This window comes from Cariama cristata, unplaced genomic scaffold (genome assembly GCF_000690535.1).
Source record: "Cariama cristata isolate BGI_N322 unplaced genomic scaffold, ASM69053v1 scaffold22825, whole genome shotgun sequence".
In the NCBI taxonomy this organism is placed as follows: Eukaryota; Metazoa; Chordata; class Aves; order Cariamiformes; family Cariamidae; genus Cariama; species Cariama cristata.
In genome coordinates this window covers 359-14204 of record NW_009618454.1, presented here as the reverse complement: position 1 = coordinate 14204, position 13846 = coordinate 359, and the positions used below count along the sequence as shown (strand labels likewise).

Genomic DNA, 13846 nt, shown 5'->3' with positions numbered 1-13846 from the left:
CCCTCGTGGGCCGTGCAGCTGCCCGGGAGCTGCCACGACTTCCTTGGCTGCTGGCCCTGAGGGAGCTGGTCCCACTGTGCTGAGGGCTGCCGGGGCCTAGGGTGGCCCATGTTATCTGGGGGGTAGCTGGTCCAGGCTGTGCTGGACTGGTGTGTCTTGAGCACCTGTGAATGTCATCTGCGCCAATGGGGGCTGCCAGCTGACCATGCTGAGGCTAGGGAGGACACAAGCCCTCTGCGTGCCAGCAGGTCTCAACCTCTCCCCCTGTGCGCCTGCTCTGCTCTGGGGTGCTTTTGCCCTGCTGCACGCTTGGCTGCAGTCTGGAGATGAGCAAGCCATGCACTTGGTTTGCTTCCCCAGATAGAGCAGGGGCGGCTGCAGCCAGCAGGCTGTCTGGTTTCTCCAGCAAGTAATAGTTTACAGCTGCTCTCTGGCTGAGGACCTCACTGCTGGGTTCCTGTCACATCGCAGCACATCTCCCCTTCCAAGGCTGGTGACACCAACAGCCCCAGCTGAGCCGTAGTCGGTGTGTGCAGCCTGGGGCAGCAGAGCTGCTCTCCCAGCAAGTGCCATAGGCAGGTGCTGTGGGCAAGGCTTGGGTCAGTTAAGAGCTGTGCACTATTTTTCACACCTGTGGTTTCGCATGCTGAGTTGTGGTCTCGTGCCTTTCCTCCCACAGCTGAGGGCACAGAGCAATCTGTAGATGTTATTGGAGTTGTGAGGGTGAGCAGGTCAGGTGCTCAGCTTGCAGCACTGAGGGATGGCTGACCTGTTGGTGGTGTGGGTTTCACAGCCCCTGATGTGGCTTCCTGGCCTGTGCTGAACCAGGATGCTTGGTATCCATGCTGTCCTGCAGCTGAGTATTGCAGGTAGTACTGAGGGGTGGACAATGCTGCTGCCAGCATGTGCTGACTGCTGCACTCACCCTTTGCTCTTCTCCTGTGAATAACTGTTCACCATCTCCTGCTGCTGCAAGGGCTGTGGGCTCTACCCTGCTGCCTGGCAGCTGTCACATCTCGAGACAGAAGTGCTGCAAGCAGTTTAACAGCTTCTCTCCCTGGGACTCATGGTTGCTGCAGTGTGCCCTTTACTGTAATTATGCTGAATGGTGCAGCCCTGTATGGCTTTTTGCAGGACATCATGTGTGCCAGTTCTGCTGTTACTCCTGGTTTTAACAAGCTGTTGCTGCAGTGAGTGAGCTGCTTCCCTGTCCCTCCCCAATCTCAGCCTTGTGTGTGTGAGCCTTTGCCAAGTCTGTTCTGTTTTAGTGATGTACAAGCTAGCAGTGGGGTCACCATTACCCACACATGTGTTAACACTGTCCCACACCTCTTAAATTGGCCCACCAGAATTACTCTGTATGAGCCATGCAACCCTTCCCTTGTGCCGCTGCAGTGCTGGTGCTGCAGGGTGGGTGGGAGCGTGTGTCTGTATGCATGTGCATGTCCCACTCTGGCCCAGCACTGCATCGGGCATTTGCACTGTTCTGTGCTGGTGCTGCCAGACTCATTTGCAGGTTGTGCGCTTGTACGTGCCTCAGAAAATACCTTTCTCTGACACCGCTGCTGCCTTTCCTGTGCAGTACTCATCTCTGCAGTTCCCTGCCTTCCTGCACTGCCATGATCTGAGAAAGGAGTGGTGCCTTGTGTTTTCTTGGGCAGGGGGGAGGGTGACAGACTTTTGTGCTGCTTTTTTATTTGGCCAAAACCACTGCATTTTGATGTACATTTTTTTTGGTTTTGGGTGCCTTCCCCTGCTCCTCGACTCTGCTGGACAGCCAGGCTCCTTTGTTTCTTTGCGTGCACCTCTGGTCTCATGATAGTACACATGTATCTGCTCTGACCCTCCAGGATAGCACATCTAAACATTTTTAGGGCACCAGAGCTCTTTAAAAACTCTTGTATTTCCCTGACAGCCCTAATTTTTTTAATGTAACTCCCTAAAAAACAAAAGTTAGCTGGCAAAACAAGGAGGTTTGTCTCTCTGGAGCTATGGCCATGCTCCCTGCAGCCTAAGCTACAGCACAGCAGCACTTGCACTCCACCACCGTGCTGCTTTTGCTCCTCAGGTACTCCTTTCCTCACCTGACCAGGGAGCATCACAGCCCTCTCCGGCCAGCAGCCGGCTGAGATCTGGCCACATCCTCCTTCCTGGCCCTGCTGCCAGGGTGTCTCTGCTCTCTGCAACCTGTTTTGTGTGTGCAGAGAAACCAGCTGTGATGCCATCCTCAGTGGGACAAGCTAACTGCAACTTGTCCAGCAGCATGACATGGCCCAGCACGCAGCACCGGCACTCCCGCAAGGGCCAGAGAGGTGTGCAAGATGACCTTAGAGGACCTGCAGCTCTTGCACAGCATGCAAGGACAGGCCTCCTTCTAAGGGCCATACCCACATGTTCAGCTGCTGGTACATGTACGCGTACATGCGCATGCACACACACACACACACACAGAGACCTGCAACTCTGCAGGGACAGTGCTGCCTTTGAGCCAGGATGCTTTTATTGAAAAGACCCTGCCACAGGGAGTCGCTTATTGTGTCCCCTCCCCACCTAGTCCTGCAGCAGGAGCTGAGCAGCACCTGGAAGGAAGAGTCCTGAAAGTGCTTTTCTGGGAGGTTTATTCCTGGAAGACACTGGATCCTGTAATGCTTGAGTCCAGGACTGCAGAGCCAGCACCCCAGCTCAGTGGCTGACAGGCCACAGAGTACAGAGGGAGAGCAGCAGCCAGGGCACCAGCTCCCATCTCTGCGGCAGATGGCCTCCTCGTATCACCCTGTTCCCTCCTACCGCCGGCAAGAGGGCATGCCTGGGCCTAGCCTCAGCCTCGGACACAGAGCGGTGCAGATGCCCAGTGACAGATTTCTGCCTGCAGGCTCTGGGGAGCAAACAAGCACAGTCCAGACAGCACCACTTCACCAGCCCCAGGGTGGTCGATGCCTCATGTTGTCCTCGCAGGAGCAGGCAGACTGAGCACATACCAGTGAGCCAGCGGTCCACCAGCTCTGGGCACTCCAACAGGTCTGTGTCACATCAGCCAAGCTGGTACAGGCCATGGGACCAGCTCCAGGAGCAGAGGCATCAGCAGTTACCGTACCCCCATAAGACAGAAGGAGCCAGGAGCGGGATGTGACACTCGTGAAGCCAGGGTTGTCCCCAGAGCGGTGATGAGGTCTGCACTGCACATCTTGCCGAGCCTGCTGAGACCTTGCTGGGCCTCACCATGTTATCTCCTCCAGGCAGCACAGGCATCGCACTGCTTACAGGGTGCTCAGCAGCAACGCCCCCCCCCAACCAGCTTGAATCTGTCAGGACTGAGCCCTGGCAGAGCCACAGCCATGCCCTGGCACTCCCTGCTCCCATAGCTCTGTGGGGCTCACACCACCCCACAGAACAGCTCCTACCAGCACTCCCTGCCGTGGCTGCACGCTCCGCAGGCTGGCCAGGCACTGTGGCAGCACTACCTCCTCGTGCTCGTTTGTGTCTTTCTCCCCTGCAGCAGGGAGAGGCCTTGAAGCCCCTCCACGGCGATGATGGGGTGCAGTGGAGCCCCGTTCTCCAGCAGGGATCCACTCTTCAGCTGTGCTCACTGGGCCCAGCCCCACAGATAAACCTTCCTGCCACCTGGCCACGACTTCCCTGGCAGCACTGGGGCAAGTGCCTGCACTGCCCCATCCCCTCAGTCTCAGAGCTGAAAGGGGAGCAGCTCCTGCCCTCCACAGGCAGCCCTCCGAGCCCAGACACAGTGGCTGAGAGCAAGGTCTGCTCCAGGCTGCCTGCTGGGCAGGTGTCTGGCACCGCACAGTTGCACCCAGGCCTCTGGCCAAGCCAGCACACAGGAACGTTGCCTCCCCTCAAGCCAGCACACCAGCCCCTCTGCTCCCCTAGACTTGCCTCCCTGGGCTGGTGGTGTGGCCCCCCGCCCCCCCCTCAGCTCCGCGCTCCACAGTGGCAGGGGAGCGGGGCCAGGCATGCGGGATGGGCAGGGCCGCGCACTGCATGCACAGCTGGGAGCTGGCTCCATGCACGTCGCTGGACGGGCGCCCTCGGGAAAGCGTAAGTTCTGATACGCAGATCTTTGCATGCAGAGTTCCAGGCTGGGCACCTGGTGCTGCCTCTTCTTCCAAGGCCTGCTTTGGCTCTGGCAGGACGCCCAGGACACCCCAGATGCAGAGCTGGTGCTGCACTTACACCTCGATTATATTGACCGAGGGAGACTTCTTCTATGAGAGAAAAATCTGCTTTAAGGTCCTGCTTTGCTAAGCCCCTGGGATGTAGACCCCAGCCTCCCATGGCAGGCGCCAAGACCAGCAGGCCCCCTCTGCAAAAGGGCTGCCAGCTGCAGCCGAGCCCCCTGCCCTAAGCTGCTGTGTGGGTGAGCTGCAGCAGAGACCTGGCCTCAGTGTCTCCCTCAGGAGACCAAGGGAGCTAACCCTGAAACCCCGGCCTTTCGCACTCATGTGCTCTCCCAGCAGAAAAGTTCAGGTAGCTCAGCCGCATCGCCTAGTGCCTCCCTACAGGTGAGTTCCTTCAACCACACACTTGCCTCGCCAGGAAGCCTTTCTGCCCAGTGCTATGCCCCAGTGCTGGTGGGTGAAGCAGCCCCCTTGCCCCACACTCTTCAGCCTCCAGGGCTTGCAGATGTCTGGTGACATCTATCTAGTCCCCAGTTGTAGCCATGCTACACCTGGTGCCCTTGGACAGGAGGTAGGTGCAGGGTCAGAGCAAAAAAGGTAAAAGTGAAGGGGCAGGAGAACATCTGTCTTGGGGCAGAGAATCCACAAAGCATGGAGGGACAGATAAGGCCTGCTCAGTACCAAGCACATCTCACTGCCATGCCCCTCATGACAGCTCTGGCGTGTGCCAAGGGAACTAAAGGCGGCAGGTGGATTTTCTCAAAAACTCTTGCACCCATGAGCAGGCACTTTCCTTTCCACTAAAAGGAATATTCTTATTGAAGGGCAGAACAGATATGGCAATTCAGAGATGGTGCTGGGAAGGGAAGGTGTCCTGGTTGCTGCACGTGTTTTGTAGCTCAGCCCTTGCACGCTGAAGCAGGGTGTAGGAGGTGCGTGTCCCCATGGCCACACTTTATAACAGGGCTCAGATCAAGAGCTGCACCGTTGTCTGCTACTTTACAGCAGCTTGGCCCTGAAGCCAGGAGGGGAAGCGAATGCAGAGCTTTTTCTTTCCTATACCTTATTCCCAGCTTTGTAATTAAGGACTGCAAGAATAAACTTGCAGTGTCATCACCTGCAAGGATGCCAAGAATATGGTGAACGGACAAACTGAGGTCCATCAGCCCTGTACAGGTGACATTTAGGAATAGGCCTTTGTACCTGCCTTTGCAGCCCTATAAGAGCAGGGTCAGTTTGGAGCAGGGATCCAAGAGGAGGGATCTTTTTGGCAAGGAGTAATCAGGCAGCTGGAAAATCTGGAGGAAGAGAACTGGGGCCTTGAAGTCCAAACAGGAAGCTTCTCCTCCTGACATCCACTGAAAACCAAGATGTGGAAGCAGAGCAGCAGTTCGGCAACACAGTGAGTAGAGTTCCCACCATCAATAGAGGATGCAGATGAGACACGAGGGAAAAACCTAATGTAAGGTCCCATTAGAGCATGCGCATCAGGGTTATAAATCACTGTCTTTGTCAAGTAACAAAGGGAAAGGTGTCCTGCCTGAACAGGCAGGAGCTAAACCTGCCTGTGGGATGCAGAAGAGGTACAGCCTTGGAGGGCCATGGTGAAAGGGCTATCACAGTGAGAGGACAAGTACCACCCTGTAATGTGGGAGCCATTCCAGCTGATATATCCTGCTGTGTCTTCCAGTGTTTCTCCTGCAATCACCATGGGGCACACACACTGCCCCAGAGAGACCAGGGCTCACCCCATTTTTAGGGTGAGAGCATGAACTGGGGTGTTTCTGTTTCTGGAGAGAACCAGAACCTGTCCAGGCAGCAAGCAACAGCAGATGTCATATGCCATCCCTCCTGCCAGCCCTCCCCACTCACCTTGCTCCGCAGCAGCCCTCCGCTTGGTCGCTCTGGTGTGCTGTGTTCAGAGGACGGCTTTGTCTTTTCCTTGTTGTTGTTGGAGTCATTGTCCTTGATGATGTCATACTGTCTGCAGAAGAGGGCGATCACCGCTGCCAAAAGACAGGGGATGAACAACTCCCTCACACTGGCTGTCCCCTGCCTCCCCTCCCCACAGCATCCCAGCTAGAAAGCAGTTGAGCCCAGGGCACCGTGGGGTGCTGGTCACCCACACCCTCCACCTGTGTCAGCCTGGACGCCCCCAGGCCAGTCTCCTTGGGCAGATGAGGCACAGATGTAGCTAAAGCCATCAGGGCACATGCTCGGTGCCTACGGCTCCGGGCTCTGAGGCCAAAGGCAGATGTTGAGGCACTTGGAGGACAGCCCTTGAGACCAGTGAGCGGTTGAGTGGGTTTCTGAGTGCCTCCAGCAAGGCACTAAAGTTACTGGTCCAGTGCTTGCGACCCTCACAAAAGCCAGCCCTTGGCTTTGTCCTGTCTTGCAAACCGACTGTGGGGTCAGTCACTCCGTCATGGTTTTACAGCACCCATCTCACACAGCACATGTCCCACACCTTAGGACCTTGGATGCAGGACTCTGGAGCAATGCTTTGAACCATAATCATTAGATGTGTTGGACCCATTCAAACCATGGTGCATATCACAACCACCCGCAGACTGGACCTGATTTCTCCCTGTTGGCACTCTGACACGCCAACCTGCACGAGGTATAAACTAGCAGCAGCCATCTTGTATTTTCTTCCAGTGCACTAGAGGAGTGTTCAAGGCCAGGACAAGGAGAGATTCCTGGAAGATGCCACTAGAAAATCCACATTTACTGGGAAGGGAGTAGGGGACAAATGACTTCCCATTCACAGCAGCTGCATGTGACCAGTCAGGAGCCTACTGTTATCTCCTAGGCTTCCTTGCTCCCAGGGTAACCTGCTGTTTGCTAGAGCACTGGCTTTAATCAGGTGCTATACAGGAGCAAATCATCCATCTTACAGTTTTAGCAGACTGAGGCACAACGACTACCAGCCAGCGCAGCAATGTTAGCAAATGTGAGGCAAGCTAGCTAAGGCCCAAGTTACATGATAGTTAATGTCAGCTGGGATGCTCGCACCCTGTAATTCTGTATTGCTTGGGTACCACACTGTCTCCTGCTCTTCCAGCACAGCAGTCAGATCAGCCAGCCCACATGCTCCAGGCCATCACTGCTGAGCAGTGGCTGTGGTTGCTCCTTTTACCCCACTGGCTCGAGCTCCCACAGAGATTCAGTGGACTGTCTGAAAAGGCTGCCAGACCTGTATCAATATGCCTCTGCAGTCTCTTGAGCCCCATCCTCTTTGTGGACCCTGGATTGCACGGCTGCCCAGCCTGCCAGAACGTTGCTTGTGGCACTCACCTGCCCACATGAGCAGCACAGCCACGATGATGATAATCTCGCCTGTCTGCAGCTGCCTGTCTTTGTCCAGCCCTTCCATGGTGATGTCACCTGCAGAGAAGAGAACCCAAGCAGGGCTGGCAGTAGATACCCTCCCACCAGAACCTACTTCAGGACCAGAAACGCTCAAGGATCTGAGAAGGAGCTCTAGAGGAGAGGGAACCATCTCCCCCAAACAAGGACAGGTGTGGGATGACATCTTGGCTGTGGAGAAGACATGCAGCCTGTGGCTTTCCTGTGTCAGATAAACCATCCTCACTACCAAAGGCAGTTTGTTTGGGTTCAAGTAGGGACTGCACAATGCATGGGAGTAATCACTGAGGTTATTCCCTACATAGGGACCAGGGCAGCCTGGAAGGCCCAGAGTTGAACACAAAAGTTCTGAAGAAAGTAAGCCATCTGCTTGCCCTGTTCTACTCTTCTCAAGTCCCTCTTTAAGGGCTAGTGCTGGAGACAGACTCCCGTGCCCAGTAGACCCCCTCTGGGCATCATCTCTCTTAGATCATCTCATGGATAAACATGTAAGCAACCCCAAGGCAAGATGGCACAACATGGATATGAGTAGGAAAGGAGACTATAGGGCTCCATCATTTGTCCTTTGATAGCTTCCAGGCTGGGCGATCTGAGACCCCATTCAATATTTACTTCCTATGAGCAGCAGCTGAGCCGGACACAGCAGTTGTCCTGGCCACAGCCTGCTTAGCTGAATAGGGTGCCAAGACCTGGGATAGGAGGGCTGTAAACCAGGGCTGGGGGACATTATCGTGGCCATAGTGGACACAACAGCAGCCTGTACAACCCTGCTACCCATTATGACTCTGTGTGTCCCAAGCAGCCTGCTGTTCAGGACAGCATCTTCCCTGCTGCTGGATCCCTGTCCATGTTCTGTGGAGACCTCCAGGTGTGGCCCCACCAGCAGCACCTGGGCGAGCTGGAAGGAGCTGCCTCACCTTGGTTGGAGCTGTTCGATGGGAGGCGGTCGGTCTCCTTCAGGGTCCGGAAGTGGACACGCTTACTGGCCTGGCTTTCTCCGTACAGGCCGATGCTCTGCACCTGGATGATGTAATCAGCATCCTCCGCCAAGTCCCACAGCACGCAGGCCCGGTTGGTGGTGTTCACCTCCCGGATGAAGCGCTGCATCTGTCCATCTTGCCGCTGCCAGAGTGAAGAGCTGTCATCCCCAGGAGGCTGTTTCCAGCTGCACCAGGCACAGGCCCCCGTCTGCAGGGCTGTGCTGGGCACACTGCCCTTACTCCTCCCTTCCCGGGCAATCATCCACCCTGAGAGTGGGTCAGGCTGGCCAGCACTTTGCTATGCAGCATCCCTGTGTGGCCCGAGAGCCAGGTGCCTCCCTGGAGAAGCCACCATCATCTGGGGCTCTGGAGGTGGAGCAAGGCAAGCAAAGAAGTGTTATGTCATGCCTGAAGCACCACCCTTATCCATAGAAATCACAGGGAAGCCACTGGAGGGACAGCTGCCTCTATTGCCGCCCACAGGCTGCTGCCTCCCATCAGGATGGATGGCTCAGGCAGGGTGCCCTGGCAAGGGCTGCTCAACAGCAGAGGTGTCCTCAGGCAGGTGCCAGAGGAGCTCCAAACTGCATCAAAGGGGCTGACATAGGAGCATGCTGGTAATCAGTGAGAGGGGTCCCCAGCACCCTGGGGACAGAGCCTGGATACCTGCTGTAAGATGGCATAGCCGATGACCACATCTCCTTCTGGGACGTCCCAGGAGACTGTGGCAGAGTTTGCCTTCAGCTGCGTCACAGTCACGTTGACAGGGGACGGTGGCCTGTCTGGGTGAGCCAGGGATGGACCGAGGCAAGGCACAGGAAAAAGGCAAAAGAAGATGTCTCAGAACAGGCACTCGCCTCTGCACACCACCATGGGGGGGCCTCTCCAACGTCTGCCCATGGCAGCACATTGGCCAGGGCTACAGGGAGCAGCTCCTCTGGCGAACGTGTCCCCAGGAGAGGAGTGCCACAGCAGGTGCATAAGGCTGAGCCCCTGCCAGCAGCAACACATGCATGGCATGCCGCTTCCTGGGCTAGTGGGCAGCTGCCCACTGTTTGGGGGGGAGGTGTGCAGGCACAGAGCTACTCCCTGCCTGTGCAGCTACCCCTCTGTGGCACCCGCGGGCTTTGTCAGTCTTCACTTGCTGCCCAGGACTCCTCCCTGCCTGGCTGTCGGTGAGAAATGTGCTCACTGCACACCCCACCCTCTGCAGTGTCCTACAGCGGGGAAGGAGGACAAGCTCGTGAGGCATCTGACTGGCTCTTCTCTAAAGGGCTTGCCTGCGGTGGCAGACATAGCCCATTGCTCATAACACAAGCTCCATGTAAAAGGGATTAGCAATGCGGACCACATGCCCAGGCTGCCAGATCCAGCTAGAGACACAAAGCGCCCCCAGTAGGCTTCTTCCACCTTGCAGACATTGAAATGAGAAATGCATGAAGGCCTGTTCTGAGCAAAAAAGAATTACAGTTTAAGAGACTGTGATGGCAACTTAACCAGTCCCTGCAGCTCAAAATCACATGAAAAGAAAAGTCCCTGCAGCCTGTGTCAGAGCACTGCAGAGACCCTGCTACCAGAGAGGAGAATGACATTCACATCAATTCTTCACGAGGGCACCTGCTTGCAGATCTGAGGTACCTTCACTGCTGCTGAGATGTTCATCTGTTGGAAAGTTTACTTCATTCAGCTCCAGCACTAGCAGAAGCAGGGCTGCCTGGCATGACATGCTCCTGCTCAGCCTGGGCACAGAGTAGATTCTTGGCAGGGAAGTCCCATGTTTCTGTTGGGTCCAGAAAGTCCAAACAAATACTGCATTAATGCAATTCTTCAACCAAGACTGTGACGGTAAAATCAAGCTCCTCTAAGCTCTGGGGCTGCCCCGTGGATGTGCACATCATGAATGCCTGGCACACCACCCAGAACTGCGTAGGAAGCAACCCAGACACAGTATTTATATATCAACTGTGACAGAAAAATGGGGCAGCTTGGAATAAACACACTATGCAACTCAATCTGGCCATCTCATCTGCCTGGCATTACTCCTTGCTTTAGAGTGGGGAGGAAGACCCAATGCAGAAGGCAGAGCTGACTTTCCCAGCAGTGCAATGCCATCGGCTGCAAAGCTGGCAGCAGCACTCAGCCCTTGCTATCCTTCAGAAAGCTGGCCTGATTGACCCATGGTCTGCACCATCACTATTTTGAGATTTCAGAGCACTAAGAGCATGGCAGGATCCTCCACAGGTACACAGACCTGCATATAAAGCCAAATTTTGTCTGGAAATTGGACACAGGAGCACATGAAGAAAGACACTGAGGCTGCTGTTTGTGTGTCCTCTCTTCCTATAAACAAGACAGTGTCCTTCTACAAGCTGCTGTGTAGCACAAGTTCAATGCTGTGATTTATACAGATAGGAAAAGAGCCCCAGAGGGCACCTGAGAACAAGAAAAAAGACAACCGTAACACCATCAACAACCAGTTAGAGTGACAAGGAAAGGTAATTTCTGCAGATCAGCTATTTAAATGCATTCATTCGCATTTGAATATACCCAGTTGCAGATGAAACCAGGAAAAGGTGATTCCCACTCGGAGAAATGCAGGGTTGTGGTCTGCCACAGGCAATTAAGACAGCCAGGAGGGTCACCCATGGAGCCCAGAAAACACGTTTTCAGAGAGACACTGAGGCTGAGTGCATCCCCAACAGAAGCCTCCTGCATCACCAGGAGATAGAGTCATTGGAGACAACAGGAACAAGGACATCACAGGATGCTGCGCCTTCTCTTTCAGAACAGGAGGCTGGAAAACTGGAAAGGATTCAAAAATACACTTGAACATCCTTTATCCCATGAAGAGTGTGTCTCCTTAGAGTTTTGCACTGGGAATCTGGTTCATTGCTCTAACTTGTGAAAGGGAGTCTCTGACCCTTGTCCTTATCTGCACACCTTGGTCTCCCACAAGCCAACAGCAAAACAGGCTGAAAAAAAGCTGCAGTCCCCAGACCTGGCCACTGACCGGGGCATATGTATTCTGCGCCCACAGGAGCTGAGCTCCTCACAGATGCCGTCTGGTTTTCCACTCCAGCCATGGCCAGTGTGCAAGTTAGTTGCACAGCTAACAGCTGAACTGTAGACAGCACCCTGTCAGCTAGCAAATAACCACTCCTTTGTACTGTCCCAGACAGAAGCATTTCAAAGTGTGTGTGTGTGTAGAGGCTGCAATGTTTCTGTGAGCCTTCAAGTGTAAGAACAGTTGTCCAAGGCTACCACTATGCTAGTAAGTGTAATGAGGTCAGGAACAGCCCAGTAATCCAGTGATGGAGACTGGTCCCGGGAACTGCTTTGGTCTGAACCAGCAAGCATGTGCCCAAACCACTCCTGGGCATGGCTCAGGAGTTAGCATGAGCCAGGAACCATTCCTAGTAGGTAGCATAGACGTGCTCCCCTCTTTGGAACTCATAAGCTTAGTGCTATGGATGTGACTAGACCCTCTCAGCTGGCCTCAGGACAAGAACAGGACCTGGTGCTTCACAGGATACATCTACAGTAATAAATTAGGTGGCTTTTTACATCTAACAGAATGAGAAGAGTTCTGAACATGCCCAAAGGGGGCAGTTGGACTTCCCAACCTTTAAGTGTATGTGAGGAAATTAAAGGCAGGATCTGACATCTCTGTGATGCAGAAGTCTGTGGATGGAGCTTGTAGCAGGCTCCCTGCTCTGCACAGGAATTTTCTAGGCTTTTGCAGGGAGCCTGGCCTGGCCCAGCCCAGCTTTTTGGGCTGGGGATGCTGAGACATGGCCCTGGGGCTGAGTCACTCTATGATTTGAGAACAAGGGCAATGCACTGATCCACGAGCCATGCTGCTGGATCCACACAGGGCTGACAGTATTGCTTGAACTGTACTTAGACAGAGCTTGCACAGGCCCTGTGTATGGACCTTTAGTCACTGGCAGCAGAAGGGCATCCCAGGTAGGATCAAACTGCAAAGACAGTACACTCAAAGCCAGCCTGATCTGCTATTACACCCAGAGCCAATCCCCAAATGTCCCAAATGGAGAGACGGGAGGGTGAGAGGGCACGGGGGCACTGCAGAGCCACAGCGCACATGGCTAATCAGTGCTTCAGACCTCGTGCATTGTAAACACACTTTGGGCAGGCTCCAGGCAAGCAGACCTGAACCTGTGTGACAGTGAGACCTGAAGGTGTCCAGGCTACAGTTCTTCATTGGAAAAATGAGTGTCCCTTGGTCAGTTTGCAGTTCAACAAACTGCAGTAAAGACATGCCTGAGCACATGGGATTTCCACGCCTAGCAGGAAGAGACAGGACAAGAAGTTTCAGAAGTTGAAACTAGAGAAGTTCACCTTAGAAACACCAGGCAATGTTTAATCTCAAGGATACGCAAACTGAAAGTTGTTATGACAAGACCGCCAAAGGACAGCTCACACCATAGAAAGCTTTGCGTATGATCCCCACATTAAGTCTAACATTCTCCAGCCTGCTCTGCAGCTGAGGTCAGAGCAGCTTCATGCCAGAGCTGCTGCCATAAAGATCTGTGAGTGCAAGGGCTCCAAAAAATGTACTCTCTGAGGCCAACGATTAAAAATATTCCTGTAAAACCAAAATGCTCCAACACCCTGCTGGGCTCTGCGGTGAAAAGCATGCCACAGTTAAGCCCTGCCCAATGCATTAATCGCTAATGATTCTGCATCATTTGTAAGTTATCCAGCTTCACTTTTGATTAAAGCCATATTAAGAAATGGGCACCACCACAGAAAGAGCAATCACTTACTTAAGGCCTGGCACACACTCTTGTCCTGTCAGTAGAGCAGCGCGTTCCTTTCAGGCCTGCTGAAGAGGCGGGAAGAGTTGGTCCTGTGTGCTGGAGCCAGCAGCACTGCAGCCCAAGGCTGGGCAGCAGAGAGGGTTGCCCTGTGGGCAGCTGAGCACCGGACTAGATCTGCCATGCAGCCTAGGTTAGAGAAGGGGTCAGACAGATGCCCCTCAAGAGTGATCTCGGCAGACGTTGTGCGCATAGGAATGGGGCTCAGCCCCACTGGCACCGTCCCCATCCTGCTAGGACTCCGGAGAGGGGACCTCACCTGCTCCTTGGCCCATGCCCTTGGGACTGCTGCTCAAGGGCACCCAGATGTTTGCCCAACTTATCCCTGCAGCAGAGAGGTAAGCATCAGACTGTACATCTAAAAATAAGTGGCCCCTTTTTAACAACCCTCACTGCATTTCTTCCTGAATCCGTCAGGCCCTGGAGTACGTATTTTGCATGGAGAGTGAAAACATGGCAGAAGATATCAGAACATGTCTGATACTTGCAATTGAATTTAACGTATCAGTGACCTGACAAGGGGCAG

The 13846-nt window shown here is 54.3% G+C and overlaps 1 protein-coding gene across 1 annotated transcript in view; it reads right to left on the bottom strand.

Annotated features, from left to right (window-relative positions):
- Positions 1–4184: 4184 nt before the first annotated feature.
- FNDC4 (fibronectin type III domain containing 4) overlaps positions 4185–13846 on the bottom strand; it is a gene marked incomplete at its 5' end in the record, with an annotated part of 9857 nt that continues 195 nt past the window's right edge. The window contains 5 exons of the mRNA XM_009700874.1: positions 4185–4220; positions 6006–6139; positions 7431–7520; positions 8420–8624; positions 9149–9264. Of these exons, the coding sequence (XP_009699176.1) occupies positions 4185–4220; positions 6006–6139; positions 7431–7520; positions 8420–8624; positions 9149–9264 (581 nt within the window). The remainder of the gene's footprint in view (positions 4221–6005; positions 6140–7430; positions 7521–8419; positions 8625–9148; positions 9265–13846) is intronic.